Here is a 14,033-nt window from a genome sequence, read left to right as displayed (position 1 = left end):
ACAGCTTTGAATCCCAGTGGATTTAATTTGTTTTTTTGACACCGATCAAGAGATCATGACCCTCTATTTTCAGAAAATGAATTGATAATGTAAATATTCATCCCCTCCAATATGACTCCAATATGACATTTTGTAAAGCACTTTGAGCTACATTTTTTTGTATGAATATGTGCTATATAAATAAATGTTGATTGATTGATTGATTGACTCCCTTAAGTTATCACTGGTGAAGCCAGTTAGTTTCAGAAGTCAAATAATTAGTTCATGAAGATCATCTGTCTGGTGTTTCACTTAATCGTATTCTAAATACTGTGTAAAGATCAGCTTGTGGTAAGTCCGTATGGTGGCCTAATCTACACAATGAAGGCCAAAGAGCTCTCCAAGCAAACCTGAAGTGGTAATTGAAAAGCACAACTGAGGGGGTGCATACAAAAATATACAAGTCACTGATTATCCCTTGGAGTCCAGATAAATCAGTCATTTAGAAATGAAGAGAGAAAGCAAAGCTTTAAATCTGCTGGAGCAGGCTATGTGAAAAAAGTTGAAAGAAAGGAAGGGAGGCCACCAAGATACCTTTGAGGACTCTAAAGGAGCCACAATTTTGAATGACTTAGAGTGGAGAGAGAGTGAGCAGACAGTATCTGTGTTCAGCAGCTTTGCCAGTTACAGCTTTATGGAAAAGTGGCAAAAAGATAGCCAGTGTTTAAAACAACAAATGCAGAGAATTGGCCAGAAACCACATGGGACATTCTGAATTGAACTGGAGGAAAGTTCCCTGGTCTGATGAGACCATAATTAAGCTTTTTGTTCATCAGACTGGTGGCAATATCATACTGTGGATGTGCTTCTCTGCAGCAGGCCCTAGAAGACTTGTCTGGGTAAAATGAATGTGGTAAAATTCAGGGAAATCTGGGAAGGAAAACCTGATGCAGTGTCCAAATAACTTGCAAAGCCAAAGCGACACAAGGATAGGCTTCAGAACTACTTATTCCTTCAGCTGCTCCCATTTAGGAGTCACCACAACAGATTTTCCATCTCCATCTGTACCTGTCTTTTACATAGCTTTCTGCCACAACAACTGCCTTCATGTCCTCCCTCGCCACATCCATAAGCCTTTTCTTTTTTGACCTTCCTCTTTTCCTCTTAACTGGCATTTCCTTCCTTTCTTTACCAGATGTACCCGTCATCTCTCCTCTGCACGTGCCCAAACCATCTCAATCTCGCGCCTCTCACTTTTTCACTGAACAGTCGTACCTGTGTTGTCCATCTAATATACTCATTTTTAATCCTGTCTACCCTCATTACTCTGAGCAAAAATCGTACTAGCATCTTCAATGCTGCCAATTCCAGCTCTCCCTCCTGTGTTTTCATCAGTGCCACTGTCTCCAAACCATATTACATGGCTGGTCTCACTACTGTCCTATAGACCTACCCTTTCACTTTTGCAGTTATTCTTCTGTCGCAAATCACTCCTGTCTCTCTTCTCCATCCAGTCCACCCTGCCTGTACTCTCTTCTTTACCTCGCTGCCACACTGTTTATTGCTTTGGATGGTTGAACCCAAGTGTTTCTACCTTCACTACCTCTGCTCCTTGCAGTCGCACACTCTCACCAACTTCCCTCTTATTTAAGCACATGGACTCGCTTTTACTCCTACTGACTCATTCCCCTTCTTTCCAGTGCTTACATATACCCTCACTTAATTCTATATCACTCCCAACTTCCTCATACAGACTTCTAATATAGCAATTCTGGCATTGAATGGTGCATGTGTATTAAAGCTGTGCTAAAGATTGTACAGTGATATGCCAACAAAGGCGAAACATTAAAAAGAGTTAGAGAGGACTGACATGAGAATAATCTGGAATGAAGAGTCTGACTTGAGTGAACTGTAGTGCCATTGGCAAGGTGAAATAGGTTAAGTGAATGCGAAGCCAAAGAGGTTTTAAGTAGATGATTTTAAATGACAACTCACTTACCTGTGGCTTTTTCAGACGGATGATTATAATCGCCATAGCTCCTGCACAAGTTGACACATTTTTCCTTTTTGTTTTTTATGTTGTAGATTTCTCTGTTGGCTGTAGCGGACACTGTGCGGACTTGCTCCTTAGACCAGTGTTACAAAACATACCTCTCTCCAGCCACCAGCGAGACTAAACGCAAGATGTCCACCTTTGTAAACAGCATTAAATCTTCTGACAGTCCCACTCAGCATGCTGTTGGTTTCCAGAAGGCTTTTCAGCTCATCAGAAACACGAACAATGGGACTAGGCTTCAGTCAAGTATGCCATTCTCTTTTGTTCTTTTAAACACACCTGTGTAAATCTTCACCTTGTAGAAAGTTTGTATTACTTTATTATGGGCGGTTGTGCAATTTATTTTTCATCCACGTGTAAACTGTAGAATATATCTAATAAGGTCCATGCCCCAGGTTCGCATTTAACTGTACAAAAAATGTGCTGTTGCAATTTCCTAGTCATTATTTGAAAACATGCAAATTTTTTCGTAATGCTCTACAGCAGACAAAGGATGCTCATTATGTTTGGTTCAGGATTTCGTGCCAGATTGTAGGTTTGGAATTTGTCCCAGACAGACGCAGGTGCAGAAGCCAGACTTTGTTTATTTCTGCTATATGAAGGAGCTTAAAGCATCACAGTGCCGCTCAAGATTTTACACTTTGAGTAGAAAGAGAGGAAAAAAAGTTTCAACCTGAAATAAGTAATTTTTTTTGTTTTTATGAAAACTGGTATACAAAACAGGCAGCCTGTGACCAAGAAATGATTCTCCATTTGAGCAAAGGAATCTTTTTGCTTTTCACCAAGAGGTTAATTAGGATCTAGCAAACCCTGACTGTTTCTGATACAAGAAGCTACACAGGTGGGGAGCACAGTAACGCGGAGATTAATGCTGCTGCCTTACTGATCGCATGTTCTAGGCTTATATTCTCTGCTGTTCATCAAAGGACTGCTGCCTCACTTTTTTTAGCAGTGTATTATCTCCCACATGATGTTATTACACAACATGTAGCAAACTTTTATGAATCATTTCATATATATTCCAAACAAGTTTGTTGCTATGGTCAATATCTTTTTATGAATACCTGAACTTAAACCAAATTCCTAAGATAACAAAAGAATCATGGGCCTGGGATGAGCACTGTCTTAGTGTAGAGCTTAATTCTGTGTCCTAGTTTCTGGTCCATTTTGCACAATGACACCTTTATTTTTCACACTTTTTTTTAGTTGTTTTAACACTTTTAAAATTGCATGTGTAACTAACTAGCATGGACTATACAACTTTATGGAAATCCTGAGCAAATGATCTCTCCTGTTTAAAATATAAATAAATAAAAAGTGAAAGTAATTCTAGCTAACATATTTAGGGTTCCAGGGAGAGAGAGAGTGAGTGCATATCATGGCAGCATTGGCATGGATCATGTCTAGATGAGGCATCAGTCTGTCCAAAGATATACTCTTGCATATACCAGCCTAGACTCTTGTGGGGACAATTCTGAATCATGCTGTTGAAAACATGGGAAATTATAGTACCTATTTCTCTGTTGCTTTTTTGGTAAAATGTTATTAAGAAACAGTTGGATGTGGTAATAACACTTCAACATGTTGCCTTCTTATCCAGGAATCAAACTTGATATCACCAACAAAAAAAAAGCCCAATATTAAAGTAGCTTTTCTTACATATACCATAGGTTGAAATTTTTTATTTCTTGTTGTCCTTGCAGATATAGACATGGTGATAGTGTACCTGTCATCCGGTAGCACATCACGGGACTCCTCAGAACAAGACAAGAAAGTGACGCTAGATGTCATCAGTGAGGAGAATGGCTACTTGAACAACTCTGTCATGATTCTTACCTATGCACTGATGAATGGTAAGGTGCTTCTTTAAAGAGAAGCTGTTCTGATAAGTTAGGAATTTTTCAGTTTGTCCTTCACTTCAAAACGGTGCTCCTTGTACAAGTGATGACAGCAAGTAAGTTTGTTTAGTATTTTGAATTTGAACAGGAGCACATTTTTTTTTTTTTTTTAAATATGGAGATGCTTGTATTAATGATATACAATGATATATATATATGCACACACACTTTTGAATACACTTACATACACTAGTATAAATCTATTAAGCAAATCACTATGATGTGTTAATGGATGTGAAAAGCAGAGACTGAAATAGAGGGATAAATGTTCATATATCGAGCAGCTAAACACAAGAACATGTTTATTATTATTTAGATATTTGGCAGTTATCTGACACTTAAATGAGGTTTCTAGTCTTCATTTGAGTTTTGCTCATGTAAATCCATGGAATCGGCTCCCTAAATCCATTAAACTGAACTTTTTTATCCTCGGCATTCACTGAGTATGACTCTAAGCAATTTGCCTAGTCTGCGATTCTTTATTCCACGTTGCAAGTAAACAGTTGTTCTTTGTACTTTTAATTTATAATCCACTTTGTTCTAAGTCATTAGAATAGAACATCAGGGCACTTGTGATAAGTATGGACGATTCAGCCCGACATGCTTGTCCATCCTGTTCTTTTAGTTTCTTCAAAATAACATGAAGTTCAAATTTGGTGGCCCCGAAACACTTCTCCGTCCTACCATGTGGTCATTTATTCCATGTGTCTGTGATTCTTTGTGTGAAGAAAAATGTTCTGATATTTGTGTGAAAACTGCACTTAACATGTTTCCAGTCTTATCCCTGTTCTCTTGTTGAAGTAACAGCCAGCATCCATTGTACTAATTCTTTAAAAAATTTCAAATACTACAATCATATCGCCTCTTAAACTCCTTCAGTCTTTCCTCATAGCTGATATCTCATAGTCCTGGAATCTGCCTAGTTGCTCTCCTCCGGACTTTCTCGAGCATTGCTCCATCTGTTTTGTAAAATGGAGATCAAAGTTTTACATACTTCATGTGAGTCCTCACTAGTGCGCTATAAAGCTTAAGCATAACCTCACTTGAATTGCACTCAAGACACTGTGCTATGCAACCTAATACACGGTTAGTCTTTTAGACCGCCTGAATGTACAGTAGTTGATAACCAATTAACTAGCATGACTGCTAGATCTTTCTCATCTGGGGTGCTTTCAAATTTCACCTCTCTCATTGTGTTTTAAAATCTTCTGCCCACAAATAACGCTTTACATTTACTTACCTTAAACTTCATCAGCCACAAATGTGCCTGACCCTGTGTGTCCATGTCCTTCTGTAACAACAATTTTACTTATTCTGCGTTTTCTGCCCTTCCACCTATTTTGGTGTCATCTGCAGGATTAACCATCTTGTTGATTATGTTCGCATGCAGATCATTAAGTTATAAGGTAAATTACTGTATGCTGTAGTTATTTTCTGGGTTATTTAAAGCACAACAAATGAGATCTTTTTTAGAAAGGAAATGTGAAAGATGAGTATTTCTGGATGAAGTATTATAGTGTGCTGTCTTTAAAATGCACGACAACAGATGGTATAGTACTGTCATGAATATCAATTGTTTTCTCTCTCATTTGGAATAATCCTGTTCCATCTTCTGTACTTTATTGGGGAAAGTACATCTCATTTTACATAATGTTAGGAAAAAAAAGATTCTGTTTGAGGAACAATCTAAAGGTTTTGCATAATTTCTCCAGAACTGATTAATGGTATATTATAATTCGCTGGGTCCTTATTAGTATACGGATGTCTTATTGTACATGAGGGACCTATTTATACATATTGCATTCTAAAATTTAGGAGGAATTTGGTTTGACATGAGGCATAAATGTTTATAAAATAGTATTGATTATACACTTCATCGTTGTGTTTATTTTTTGTAAAGTGATTTATAAAATTAGTAAAATAGCATTAAATAAAGAATCTAAGAATCTTCTATGCCCCTCATTTTAACTCTCGTTCCTTTGTCTTGCAGAGGGAGTAACTGGGTTAAAAGAACTGGCCTTCTTGAGGGACCTGGCTGAGCAGAACTCTGCAAAATATGGTGTCCCTGACCGCACTTCTTTACCAGTGGTCAAGGGCAGCATGATGGTCCTGAACCAGTTAAGCAACTTGGAAACAACAGTTGGCCGTTTCTACATCAACTTGCCAAACAGAATGATTGACGTGGCCGTGTTCAGCCTGCCTTATACTGATGAGATGGGAGAGGGTATGTGGTTGATGACCTACTGTTTTGCAAATGTGTTTTTCTTGAAAATGTCTTTGGAAGTGTACAGTGGTGAAATGAACCATGATTACCCTGGTGGTCATTGGTTAAACTTTGGCTTTTATGTATTTATTTTGCTGTCAGAGCTGTAACAAAACTGTATATCAAGCTTATGTATATATTCATCATAAAGAAGATACTGTATATGAAGCCCATTTCACTAGCCATCAGTTGGTAAAAAACTATGCTACCAGTGATGTGATGGACTTGAAATATTTTGAGACTGTAAACAATCATGATCTGGGCATGGTTGCCTTAGAAACTTTAATGAGCATTTCCGGCAGTTCCTGTGGTGCTGTTTTCCATCATGATTCTTGTCCAGCAAATGTTCCATGAAGTAATACATAAAACAACAAAAATATATCATCATGATTATAAATTTCAGGAGAAATGATAGTAAGCTAGTAAAATGGTTTTCAAACCAGTCATGGCGATGATAATTATTGATTACTTTTTCTTTTTAGGCCTCATAATGACAGTCAGTCGACCATGTTACTTTGGCAATTTGCTTCTTGGAATTGTGGGAGTTGATGTCAACTTGGCCTATATTCTTGAAGATGTAACATACTACCAAGACTCCCTGGCATCCTATACTTTTCTGATTGATAACAAAGGTGTGTGCTTCAGTGTTGTCTAATTCTTCATTATTATCTGGAATGTGTGAGGTTACAAAGAGTGAAGACATGACCGAAAACTTTCTTTGCATGTGCGTTTACTAATAGCAATAGGACTAGATGTCGTGGTGTGGGAAAATCAGTCTCCTTGGGTGTTGCTGATTTAAAAAAAAAAAAAATGAAATAAAAAATAAAAGCCCAAGGAATTAACAGGGAACTGGCAAGAATGTGCAGTCCTTGAGAAATAATGAGGGAGTTCAGGTTTCCAGGAAAATAAGAGAACTCCTGATAATATGATTAAAATAAAATGAGTGCTTCTAATTATGTTTGATACTCGTTGAATATGTGGCACCTCCTGGAGTCTTCGAGGAGGGAAGACTTTATATACATACTTTAGGTGGGGCAAATTTGGACTTTTCTCCTGTTAAATCTGTTTTTCCTTGCAGCAGCCAGTCTAGAAGTTGCGAAATTTTATTCCCGCCACTCAAAAGAATGATAATTGCTTCACTTTTGCAAAAGAATTGTGTTACTTCACAGTTTATTTTTAATCCAGTTATTTGCCATAGATGCTTTTTTTTTAAACAGGTGATGTGTTGGCACACAGTTTAGTGTTCATACATTAGATCATCTTTGTCTTATAACAGTTACTGTGTTTGAGTGGGTTTATTGTGATATATGTATGTATGTGTTCAACAAAATACAGGGCATCTTTCTGGGCTGATCCGTGCCCTGAGCCCCATGCTGCAAACAGACTTGCAACCAGTAGGATCTTGTCCATGAACATCTGCCTTATTTGAAAACATACAACAGTAATTCCAGCACACACATAATAAACAATAGAGACAGAATGCTGTTAAAAATCTTAATTGTATGTTACTAATTGAATGAATGATGTGAGATGTTGCTATATCAGTGAAGATGTGTAGTACTGCACAGTATATGATGGAAATACCTTTGTAGTAATATGCTATAAATATGGCAAAATTGCTTCTGTGTTTGTTAACACAGATTGGTTAATGATTGCATCAATAAAATAATCAAAATATGAATTTACTGAAAAATACACTTTACAGGATTGGAAATGAATGTTAGCATCAACAAATGTAAAATATAATCCTATATTTATTATTAACGTTAAATACACATTTAGTACAACATCAGTGTTCAAGCTCAAATTTATTGCCACAATACGATACTTGTAAACATAGCTTCAAGAATTAGACTATTAATTGATTGTCAATTATAGTGTGCCTGAAAGTGGCTAGTTACCTCAAACTTACAGACCTTCTGGGTCCAGTCCTAGCACAGTCGTGAATTGTGTATAATCTCCCCCTATTTATATGTGTTATAACAGAATATTCCTTCACCCCCAACATTAATTTCAACAGACATGCACTGTTTGCTGATTGACAAGTCTAAACTCGTATACAGAAGGCACCAGTAAAAGTGTGCCCTGGCTTCTGCTGGTAGGATGGGTACCTCTCGTGCACCCCTGGCATGGTAAATGGATTTGCAAAATGTTCAATGCATTATACCAGTCTGCAAAAAAAAAAAAAAAGTTATAAGAAGTTTAGTTTAAACTAGTCTTTCATGTTTTTTTAAAACTTGTACAACATATGTAATGTTTGTCAAAAGATAGGAAATTATTAAACAGTCTTTGTGAAGAAATAACATATAAAAGCCTTGTGATATAATTGGAAATTCTAAAGGCATAGCAAACAGTATACCCAGGAAAAGGGGGTTGATGTAATTTACCTCACAGCACATGAAGGCCGAAACATATTTTGGTAATTGTGAAGTATAACTGACACATTTCCAGTATTCCATCTTAATCTTTTCCAGTTAACCACACTCATTCACCGATAGCCAATATATTCACAAGTACACTGGGAGAACATACAAACTCCAAGCACTCCCTGACTTAGCTGACAGTCAAACTTATGTTCCTGTTGCCTGGAGGCCCAAATGCTAGTGATGCGCTTACCACTCTGCCTTTTTATAAACTAAACATATTTTAATTCAATTAAAACCGTACAAGTTGATCACAAACTATGTATTTGCTGTATTTCTCTGTCACTAGCTGTTGCTAGATGACAGAAGCACACACATGCATGATGAAGTCAGTAGCAAGCAGGCAATATTATAGTGAAATAAAGCAGTAATTATTGTAAAATGACATAATTATTGTTAAGTAATGGAATAAATTCTATGTTTGCATGGTGGGAATAAGCTTCTGTACAAAAGTTTGGAAATGAGAATAAGAATTTTATGTGCTTTAGTTTCAATGGTATGTACAGTAGATGTCTTGGAATCCTTCAACTTGTTGAATTACCCATTTTGAAAGGTATTTTATTTGGTAGTTGAATTAGATTTTTTTTCCTATTCCATGCTTGTAGAAAAATCTTTCAGAACATTAAAAAGAGCTCACTGCCTTGTCTTTTTTGTGTTTTTGTAGGTTATACTCTAATGCATCCCTCACTCACAAGGCCTTACCTGCTGACTGAACCCCCTCTCCACACAGATATTATCCACTATGAGAATATACCTGGGTTTGAACTGGTGCGGCAGAATATCCTCAGGTAGGCACAGGTGTACAGATGAGCAGAAAATTCTCTATTGAATGTTTTTGTACAGTAAAATGTTAAAAAATTTTGGAAGTGCTGTTGTGTGCATACAGATCTCGGTAGTTAGAGCATGGCTTCTATGTAAGCTTTTTTATCTGGCGTTAAACAATTAAATATTGTTTTTTTTCCCCCCCCATCAGTTTCTTTCACATAAGTAAATGTTCTAACACATTTTTTGGCTGACATTTGCATCAGGTGGTGATTATTTTTTGACAAATCAGTAATAGTCTCTAAACTCATTATATGCCCATGAGAAAGTTGCTTAACAGGACACTTGTATACAATTTTAGCATGTATGTATAGAGAAATTAAAGATATAGAAATATAGAGATAGACAGACAGTTATAGATATACACACATTCAATTAAGCTTGTTTTTGTATAGTGCTGTTCACTGAGTGCAGGTGATGTGACAATTTCACAGGTAAAATATACAAGTATGAATTTTACAAATTACATAATGACTTCGCACTGACACATGCATATATGAGAGTGTTGTAACCCACTCTTAAGTGTCTTTAGATTATATTTGGCCTATCGATGAAATGAAGCTTATAGCCCTTCACCATTATTTATTCTGTCCTAGTCTTGGTTTCATGGGCAGAGCAGCTTGGTACCTCATCCTTCTTTTGTGGCATTGGCATTACAGTGGATATCAAAGCAGACTCAAGCTTCAGTATTAGTGCAGACACACCAAATTCTTGCCCCCCATCCACACAACCCATCAATTTCTTTTAGTTTTTCAGTTGCTTTTTACTTTGCTCTTCCACCTGATGGGAAGATTTGATAGCTTGAAAAAGTACATGATAGTTGGACAGGCAAGCACACCTAGAAGTGGTGAACTGTGAGATGAACCAAAGGATGTTAAGTCCACAAAGGTGTTGAATCCTTATATGCTTAATTAAATATCTAGTGGATTTATGCCAGTGTTTACACTATTTTCTATAGATACTAATTAAACATTTTTAAGTTGCACTTGAAGATCACATCCAGTATGTTTTGGTCTATTTAATTTTTGAAGACATTTGATTTTCAAAGCTTTCGGTGGCCAGTTTGGAGTATAAACCTCTAGATCTGGTAGAATTTGGAGGCTATACTGGTGTTTCTCTTCAGGCTTCAATACATGTAATGCTTACTACCTACAGAGCTTGTTAAAATAAATGTAAACCACCCTGGCCTTTCATGTAGTAAAGATGCAGTATTAAACAAAAAAAGCCTCATGTGTTTTATTACCAGCTGAAGAATTTTTACTGTTTTTTTTTTTATTAGGTTTGGAAATTTGGCCTTTGTTTTTTCATCTAAATTAAACTGCTGCATTGCCAGTATTAATTGTTAGAACACATACTTATCGTAAAACTACTGAGAGTTCTTTGAAAGGGGCAGTCAGCAAAGGGAAAATAGTTTCCATGCGTTTAGATGTCCATGTTAAAGCAGAGGCAATTGCATGTGCGGTCCAACTGGAAGAAGAATACTTTATTATGGTGTAAAAGGCAGTCTGAAAAAAATCCCAGCATCTTATTTATTAAAGAGGTCCCATTGCTAACAATGTGTTTTAAGTTGAATTTTCCTTTCCAAAATGTTTAGGCCTAGAATTTCTATTGGAAAAATAATTTGCAGACCCAAAGTGCAGATGTGGGGGGTAGACTGTAAAGGAAAAAAAAAACCATTGGTGGTATTTTGTGTATACTGTCTATTTGTGGAGAGACTTTTATTCTTACATGGTTATTTAATTGTAGCGGTAATTTAAGAAACAACATTGTGCACAGCTACAAATTTTAAACAGACAAAAAAAAAATATATTTTTTTTTTATGTGAAACTTGTACAGTAATGTAGTACAACTGAATGCTTGCTTACAGAAATGCAGGAATGTTAAATGGCTGTGTTTACATGCATGTTGCCATTTTGTTAATTAGTTACTCTGAATTAAACACCTTAGCAAAGGTGTTACTTACTGCATTGAGCTGTTCATTTGCTGATAGCAGTTACTCGGCTTCTGTGCAGTGAACATGACTGCTGTAAGATAAATCTTAGCATTCAAAAAGTTGAAATCACTTTCATAATAATAAACAGATAAAGTCTCAACATCAAACCCATATAATGTCCCTCAGGTGTGATTTTTCAGAATTAAGGCTTCAACCACCGTTACCTTTAGTAGAAGGGCCGCTTGGCAACTCCCAAACCTCTGTTTGTAAAATTAAAATAAGTTGCACTTTCTACTGGTATACTTTGAAAACACAGAGGCTTCCCTGTTTTGTGTAACCTTGTGCTTTCAGTACAGTTCAGCCTCTTTATTTTTTTAGTGAAGTTTACACATTGGGGGAAAAAGCACAAACAATGAGCAAGACATGATCAGGTCACACAGGGCACAAATACATTCTAAAAGTGATACAGATCTCTCTTCTCATAGATAAGCGATGGTTTGTTTGAATTTATGGATGATGCAGTGTGGAGCAATATAGCCAAGTCTCCTCATACAACCATCAATAAACACATAAATTGTATCTTAAAAAACAAACAAATTCTCTATATCACTGTATAAATGTAAAGTAGTATTATTATTCAGTTCTGCAGTGTGTTGTGGTGTGTTACTTTTTTCATTAAGGCTTAAATAGTGTCCCTATAGGGACAAAAATGTCAATTTGTTATACTTGATAATAAAAACCATTGACTCTGTTGACCTCACTTTTTTTTTTCTTTGTTTCTTTCTTGAAATCCACAATATTAATTCCACAATTATCTCTTGCCATACCAACAGCTTTTTATTATCTTAACAAAATACATAGCCTGTTCTTGCATTTTAAAATGAAAGTGATGTGACTGGGTTCTAAACATGGAAACAAAAGCCTTAAAACTACTGAATCGGCAGTTTTCTAGGCCAAGAGCGTTGAGTGTTGATCCATGTCTTGGGAATGCATATACAGTGTTTTGCTACTTTGCTACGCAGTATATCTATGTTGTTTTTAGGAAGAAAACAAAGAAACGTTTTTGCAAGAGTCAGCCTTTTCAAAAAGAGACTGGCTGTACACTTCCTCTTGGCTTTATAATAGGTGCAAAGCAGTTTAGGGAAATAATTGTCATATGACTTGAGTGCACATCTGTCGCTAAACAACTTTGTCTTTGTGTGATTCAGTATATGTGCAAGGATTATCTATAAAAAAGTGATCTGAATACAAATGGCATTAGAAAATAATATGATGAGAGTACCCATGTGCCACTGGTGCTTGTTTTCAGTCTTGGCCTTTAAAGTTAAGGCCATTTTTTAATAAAACCTGTAATAATTAACTAAGGTAACTACTAAGCCAAGATACAATTTGTAAATTGTATTTCATAATAATTCCAGTACTTTATTTAATTTAGGTTTTTTTTCCATTTAGTGACTCATATATATGAGTGTGTATGTATATATGTATATGTGTATATAATATATATTATATATTATATATACAGTACAGGCCAAAAGTTTGGACACACCTCCTCATTCAATGTGTTTTCTTTATTTTCATGACCATTTACATTGGCATCAAAACTATGAATGAACACATGTGGAGTTATGTACTTAACAAAAAAAGGTGAAATAACTGAAAACACGTTTTATATTAGTTTCTTCAAAATAGCCACCCTTTGCTCTAATTACTGCTTTGCACACTCTTGGCATTCTCTCGATGAGCTTCAACAGGTGGTCACCTGAAATGGTTTTCACTTCACAGGTGTGCCTTATCAGGGTCATTTAGTGGAATTTCTTGCTTTTTCAATGGGGTTGGGACCAGCAGTTGTGTTGTGCAGATGTCAGGTTAGTTAGACGATCATTTATTTTTCAACAGGACAATGACCCTAAACACACCTCCAGGCTGTGTAAGGGCTATTTGACCAAGAAGGAGAGAGATGGAGTGCTGTAAATGGTCATGGAAATAAAGAAAACACATTGAATGAGGAGGTGTGTCCAAACTTTTGGCCTGTACTGTGTGTGTATGTATGTATGTATGTATGTATGTATGTATGTATATATGTATGTATGTATATATGTATGTATGTATATATGTATGTATGTATATATGTATGTATATATGTATGTATGTATGTATGTATGTATGTATGTGTATATATATATATATGTATGTATGTATGTATGTGTATATATATGTATGTATGTATGTATGTATGTGTATATATGTATATATATAAATGTATGTATGTATGTGTGTATATGTGTATATATGTATGTATATATATGTATATATGTATATATGTATATATATGTATATATATGTGTATATGTATATTTTATATATTATATATATTATATATATACATACAGTGGGATGCAAAAATTTGGGCAACCTTGTTAATAGTCATTATTTTTCTGTATAAATCGTTGGTTGTTACGATAAAAAATGTCAGTTAAATATATCATATAGGAGACACACACAGTGATATTTGAGAAGTGAAATGAAGTTTATTGGATTTACAGAAAGTGTGCAATAATTGTTCAAACAAAATCAGGCAGGTGCATAAATTTGGGCACCGTTGTCATTTTATTGATTCCAAAACTTTTAGAACTAATTATTGGAACTCAAATTGGCT

General features: G+C 35.8%; 1 protein-coding gene across 1 annotated transcript in view; it reads left to right on the top strand.

Annotated features, from left to right (window-relative positions):
- Window positions 1–14,033, top strand: part of cachd1 (cache domain containing 1) — a 247,090-nt gene that overhangs the window by 178,792 nt on the left and 54,265 nt on the right. The window contains exons 7-11 of the mRNA XM_039736092.1: window positions 2,065–2,281; window positions 3,739–3,888; window positions 5,924–6,157; window positions 6,679–6,828; window positions 9,284–9,407. Of these exons, the coding sequence (XP_039592026.1) occupies window positions 2,065–2,281; window positions 3,739–3,888; window positions 5,924–6,157; window positions 6,679–6,828; window positions 9,284–9,407 (875 nt within the window). The remainder of the gene's footprint in view (window positions 1–2,064; window positions 2,282–3,738; window positions 3,889–5,923; window positions 6,158–6,678; window positions 6,829–9,283; window positions 9,408–14,033) is intronic.

The sequence above is a fragment of the Polypterus senegalus genome, chromosome 14, assembly GCF_016835505.1.
Source record: "Polypterus senegalus isolate Bchr_013 chromosome 14, ASM1683550v1, whole genome shotgun sequence".
NCBI classification, from domain to species: Eukaryota; Metazoa; Chordata; class Cladistia; order Polypteriformes; family Polypteridae; genus Polypterus; species Polypterus senegalus.
This window is presented reverse-complemented; position numbering and strand designations above follow the sequence as displayed.